The sequence below is a fragment of the Xyrauchen texanus genome, chromosome 41 (assembly GCF_025860055.1).
Source record: "Xyrauchen texanus isolate HMW12.3.18 chromosome 41, RBS_HiC_50CHRs, whole genome shotgun sequence".
In the NCBI taxonomy this organism is placed as follows: Eukaryota; Metazoa; Chordata; class Actinopteri; order Cypriniformes; family Catostomidae; genus Xyrauchen; species Xyrauchen texanus.
In genome coordinates, this window is record NC_068316.1 from 22,662,368 (window position 1) to 22,668,796 (window position 6,429).

At 36.1% G+C, this 6,429-nt stretch overlaps 1 protein-coding gene across 2 annotated transcripts in view; it reads left to right on the top strand.

Moving 5' to 3' along the window:
- Nucleotides 1-5,728, top strand: part of LOC127634045 (dnaJ homolog subfamily C member 13-like) — a 74,599-nt gene extending 68,871 nt beyond the window's left edge. For both annotated transcript variants that reach the window (XM_052113443.1, XM_052113444.1), the window contains 3 exons: nt 1,327-1,470; nt 1,595-1,694; nt 4,632-5,728. In XM_052113443.1, the coding sequence (XP_051969403.1) occupies nt 1,327-1,470; nt 1,595-1,694; nt 4,632-4,729 (342 nt within the window). In that variant the 3' untranslated portion in view covers nt 4,730-5,728. The remainder of the gene's footprint in view (nt 1-1,326; nt 1,471-1,594; nt 1,695-4,631) is intronic.
- Nucleotides 5,729-6,429: the final 701 nt, after the last annotated feature.

A 6,429-nucleotide genomic window follows, 5' to 3' on the forward strand; every position in this document is an offset into this window, starting at 1 on the left:
GACAATATGAGTTGTGGAAAATCAGATGGGATATTGGAGCTTTTTACCGATTTATACAATTTGTGCCATTGAAGAGATGGCAAGTCTAACCCTCACAGCCTCGTTTCCATTCCCATTAAAAAATCAAACATTGCGCTACTGTGAATAAGGTCTCTTACCAATCCAATTAACAAACCAATCCTCTTGTTTACAAAATGTCAGCGCATGTGCAGTAAGTAGTGACAGAAAGCCCTCTGACTGTTATGTTAGATTTGAGAGATTAGATGATTAAACTAAATATGACATAAAACCATACACAAACATATTCTTAGCGATACAATTACTATGATATAATATGAGTTAATAACAAACATGCAACCATGTTCACTATAAATTTATGCTGCAAAGTTGTGAGTTGAAATGGTCTCATTCCAGTCAGCTCTGTTGATGATCTTGAAGTCACAGCAGTCATTGAGAGCCCTCGGAATCATTTTTCAACAACGTAATCTGATAAAAGTTTACTTTACTTTTTGCACATGAAAGCAAAAGCAAGTGACTAAAGAGAAAGGTCACATTATAGGCTACATACTTTAGGCTACGTGCGTTCTTAATTAATTCCTTTTTGAGTTTTAATGTTGTATTAACTTATTTAAAAACACACATAAATGCACAATAAAATATAAAAACATGTCCAGAGACATCCAAGTAGCCTCAGAGGTTTTGTATTTACCAGCTAATGAAACATTTATAGTGGTCTTAAACGTTTATTTTATATGGCAATAAAAAGTCTTAATTCCTTCAAACCTGCAGATGGCCTGTTTTATAAAATACTAAGCTTCACATTTTTACCTTTTAAACCCTCAAAATTGGCACCCTTCACTTCCATTGTAAGTGCCTCACTGTAACCCCGATTTTAGCTTCTTTATTGTTTTAAAAAAAGGAGGGATGAGTCAAAATCATTTTTGTTGTAATCAACATTATGCCACAAATCCTGTCAATTGAGCTTAACTTGTTTTAAAACACAGAATATTCCTTTAATTGTCTTGAAGAAAATCCAAGATATCGAAATATGCTTCAATTTCTGTATGCAAAATATATATTTTTTTATTTTAATTTTGTGGTGAGATTCACCCAAAAAGGCAGTCTTATTTGATTGCATCATTCGCAGTGCTGTAATTGCTTTTGGAGATGGTAGGTTTGGTTCAAGGTTTAGAAATCTTTATTGAGGAATTGAAGCCTATGGAGAAAATCAGTGTGGAAAAACTGTGTATGGAAAAGAAAATGTATATTAAAAGCCCAGACAGAAAAAAAATCCATCTGGTTTTTATGTTATTATTCCATTTTCAGGCTCTCCGAGTAGAGTTGGTGCCGTACCTTTTAAAGCTCTTAGAGGGGGTCGGGTTAGAGACTCTTGAAAACCCTTCAGCAACCAAAGCTCAGATCGTTAAAGCCCTTAAATCTATGACACGCAGCCTGCAGTTTGGAGAACAGGTACAATCCTTTTTCACGAGCATACTAGAACTTCAATCAAATGATCTGTGCACTGTCCCACAGAAAGAAAATATGTGATATACGTGCGTACCTGTCCAGGACTGACGCACTGTTTTTATCGTAGGTAAATGAAATTCTGTCTCGTTCCACTGTGTGGAGTGCCTTCAAAGACCAGAAACACGACCTCTTTATCTCAGATTCCCAGACTGCAGGCTACCTTACAGGTAAGAAAAACACACACACTCATCTTGTTTCTCTTTCTTTTTTGCTTTTATGAGCCTGTTGTGGACTCAATCACATCTTGAATGAGAGTCTTTTACTCAAGTGATCCAAAAGAATGTTAGTGGTTCAAACCAATTTGAAACTATTTGCTATATCAACAGCATCTGTAGCCTGCTGTCAATTACCACAGACAATCATTTTAACTCGGCCCACCAAAAATTATTTTTATAGTAAGTCACAATGGAAGTCATATTTGTGTTAATTCACTTATATTCTTAAGAAAATGTAAAAATCATAACTTCATCCATGGGTCTATTGTTTTAAACTTTTGAAACGGTGTATATTAATGTTTATTCCTATGCAACGTCTTCCCCCACACACTTCTATTGTAAGTATGTTACTGTAAAAACTACTTTTGCTTGTTCTTAAAAACTGAGAGAGGAGTTTAAATTAATCTCTAGTAACCGTAGCATACTTGGACAACTTAATTTGTATTGAACCAGAAACATTTCTTTAAGTTTGTCGCTAGCTTATAACTGTCTGTATAAATAGTTTATATCAGTACTGGATATAAACTTCTAATACATGTCTTTCTTAGCTTTAGTCTTTCCTCTGTACTTTCTACACTTCCTCGTTCTGACTTCTGCTTGCTTCCTTTCCCCTGCACTCTTCCCTTCTTCTCTCTTTCCTTGTCTCACTCTTCAGGTGTGTCCACTCCATCTCTTCTGGCTGGCAGCAGTCCGTTGCGGAGTGGGCTTTAGTGGCTCCATGTGGCCTTTCCCACCCTCCTCTTTTTTTTTTTTTCTTCCTATAAAACAGGTAGACTCCTCCCTTTATGTCTTCACCTCTTCCTCAGAGTTTACCTTTATTTTATTCACCATTTTAAATCCATTTCCCTTCTTGACAGCATTGATTGTGTATTCTAGTAGAGTTTAGGCTAATGCTAGTATTTTAAAACATATTCCATCTAAAGGAGCATTCTCAGCATCTCGATGCATTTTCATATCTATAAAAGCCAAATTCTGTTAAAGTTCACCCAAAAAATATGTCCAAGTTGTGCAAAACATATGATTCCTTTTTTAAACAGAATGTCATGTTTGCTCTTTCCATGCAATGGAAATTGATGAGTAGCGGGACTATCAAGCTCCAGAAAATATGATGATAAGCACCATAAAACGTCTTCTGAAGTCAAATGATAGCTTGTGAAATTATATGTTTTAAGAACCAGTGGCTATTTTGCACATTTTCTTCTCTTATTCCTGTTTCACCTTTTAGAGTGTATTGAGTTTGTAACATGTTTTAATTAGAGCTGTCGAAGTCGCACGTTAACGCATGTGATTAATTGAAAAAGTTAATTTTTCTTAATCGCGTTTACTGTTAATGAAGCATAAACCAGCATACACTCTGGTTGGAAAGGGAGGAACCTTTGTGATGTGTCCGTCCGGAGTCATTACACTGACGCACACCTCACAAAAACACACAAAACAGCCATGCCAGTGATCAAATGATGAAGAAAGGACCTCTAAATGCCATTTGTTGTACAAAACAAGCCCAGATGGGACTTCAGAAATTCTATATTTTTCAGCCTCTGTAAGGTGCAATTTAATTACCACAGAAGTACGTCAAGTCTTTACTATCACGAAAATGCATATCGAGAAATCGTTTGCAAGCATTTTACATGTGGAGATAAAAGTGGCACTAGACGCTGCCATTGACACCCTGACGCTAATTGTGAATGCAGCTTCACAATTGCTGTAGAAAAGCAGATAGCCACCGTCTTTGAAAGATGAGAGTTTTAAGAGATTTAATGCGCATTGCAATGAATATGCAACCTAAGGTTGCAACCCGAGGCTACAGTTTGCAAGAGCTCACCAAAATTGGACAGTTGAAGACTGGAAAAATGTTGCCTGGTCTGATGAGTCTCGATTTCTGTTGAGACATTCAGATGGTAGAGTCAGAATTTGGCGTAAACAGAATGAGAACATGGATCCATCATGCCTTGTTACCACTGTGCAGGTTGGTGGTGGTGGTGTAATGGTGTGGGGGATGTTTTCTTGGTGCACTTTAGGCCCCTTAGTGCCAATTGGGCATCGTTTAAATGCCACGGCCTACCTGAGCATTGTTTCTGACCATGTCCATCCCTTTATGGCCACCATGTACCCATCCTCTGATGGCTACTTCCAGCAGGATAATGCACCATGTCACAAAGCTCGAATCATTTCAAATTGGTTTCTTGAACATGACAATGAGTTCACTGTACTAAAATGGCCCCCACAGTCACCAGATCTCAACCCAATAGAGCATCTTTGGGATGTGGTGGAACGGGAGCTTCGTGCCCTGGATGTGCATCCCACAAATCTCCATCAACTGCAAGATGCTATCCTATCAATATGGGCCAACATTTCTAAAGAATGCTTTCAGCACCTTGTTGAATCAATGCCACGTAGAATTAAGGCAGTTCTGAAGGCGAAAGGGGGTCAAACACAGTATTAGTATGGTGTTCCTAATAATCCTTTAGGTGAGTGTGTATATAGATATATATATATATATATATATTCACTGACAGCACTAGTTTTAAATGAACAAAAGGCAAGATTTTGGATTTTTTTTTTATGGAAAAAATTAAATGAAGCAGTTTGGAAAAAAAGTTCCACAAAAAAGTTGGTAATCATATGGTTTAGGAAAGACAATAAATGATGACAGAATTTTACATATTGGGTGAACTATTTTCTTAACTCATAGATTTCATTTAAATGTAGTCAGTTAATAAAGTTAATTTATATGTATTGATTTTGTTTATAGCTAAATGCTTTTGAATTGTAGTCTTAGCTTAACAACATAATACAGTTCACACCCTAATCTACATCTTTTTACTAACCTGTAGTTATTAAATAACAAGCTAAAACATAATTATGATTGTGTGTTTTAAATGTGCACAGGTCCAGGAGTGGCAGGTTATCTAACAGCAGGCACAGGCTCCACTGTAATCCCAAGCGTCCCACCACCTGTAGACAATGATATTGGAGACCTGGGCTGAATTACACAAATAGATTATCAGACAAACACTGGCACAAAGATCGACCTGCGTCTGGAGTGGTGGCATCCAAATCCTGAGGGAGAGAATATAGGATGATGTACAAAAAGAGAGTTAAAGGAAATGAAGGGGAAATGATTACATCCTCTATTGACTTAACTCAGTATGCTGCCACCATGCAATGAAAATGTCCAGCCTCTTCCCTCACAGCACTCACGGTCTTGTGATTCCTTCATTTTAAAGTCAGTACTTCCTCCTATTTCATTTTCTATTCAGTTGCATCTCAAGCTTTTCTGATTTCTTTCCAAGGAGAGTAAAATAGTTTACTTTAGTATTGAGAGATTATGTTTTTTTTTTGCCTGCCATGTTGTCTACGTTTAATGGTCTCTTCCCACTGGTCTTCCTGGTTTCATATTCAGGCCACATCTCAACTCGTATCTGCTGCCATGTCAACAAATGCTAGATGTTTTCCATTTGATAAATTGCAGCCTTTTCAAACAGTCATGATTGCACATTTTTGTATTCTTTTATTCTGAAGTACCCAAAGTAAGTGCTTGGTAACTGAAGGTAAATGAAACTTGAGAAGAAATCTATTAAACTGATTATTTGCATTATGAATATGTGCACATGTGAGTACCCCACTGGCTGCAACCTTTTCTTGTTTTCCTTGTCTGCAGATCTCATAGTCCTATATAATGCACCCCAGCACTCCAACGTTCTGTTGCTACCAACAAAATCGTCTTTTTTTCTACCTTACCTCCCCAGAAAGCACTAGACTATTTATACCTAGTTGAATAAAGACCAACTGAAAATGAGCTTCTCAAAGGACAAATTGTATCGAATCTTGATTACAAATCTATGTGAAAGACTAGTGCAATTGTGAAATGTTAAATGTAATATGCCGTACATAAACTTTCTATATTGAATGTACATTAATAAAAAAAATCAATAATAAAAAAATTCAGTTGCACTTGTACAGAAATTTTAAAAATAAAAGGGAATCCACAGTTGTTGTTTTTCTTATTATTGTTATCATTTTTAAAGCAATGTGCTTTTTAAAGTTGTAAAACATGGTTCCAGATTACACTATTTGGCCATTTCGTTTACAGTACTATTAACTGTATAAAAATATTAATTATAACCTTCATTTAGTGATGCAGCAGATTTTTATCTATTGAAGTTGAATCTTCCATAAACTAGTGAATCATCCTACACTAAATGGCATGCAAAGACATTAATGTTTATAATGCGCATGCCATCTGGTTTTGTGTATTGATGAAAACATAATAGCGTGGTGCTTAATATTTTATACTTGCATGGTACCAAAAATGGGCCCCACTGGTATAAAAATGTAACAAATTAATTGAACCACTGAAGCGTTTTTTTTTTTTTTTTTAAAGAGAAAGCACTGAAATGAGCACATTGGATATATATTTAAATAAAGGTAATTCATATAACTCCAGTGGTTAAATCTATATCTTCAGAAGCAATATGTCAGGTGTGGGTGAGAAACCTTAAATCCTTTTTTTACTGTATATTCTCCTTTCTGCACAGTAGATATGCAATGTAAATGTGAATCGCTAAAAACAAAATAAGAAGAAAGTGAAAGTGGAGATTTATGCTTAAAGGACAAACATTGATCTTTCTCACTGACAACAATCCTATCGCTTCTGAAGATATGGACTCAAACACTGTATTGTGTT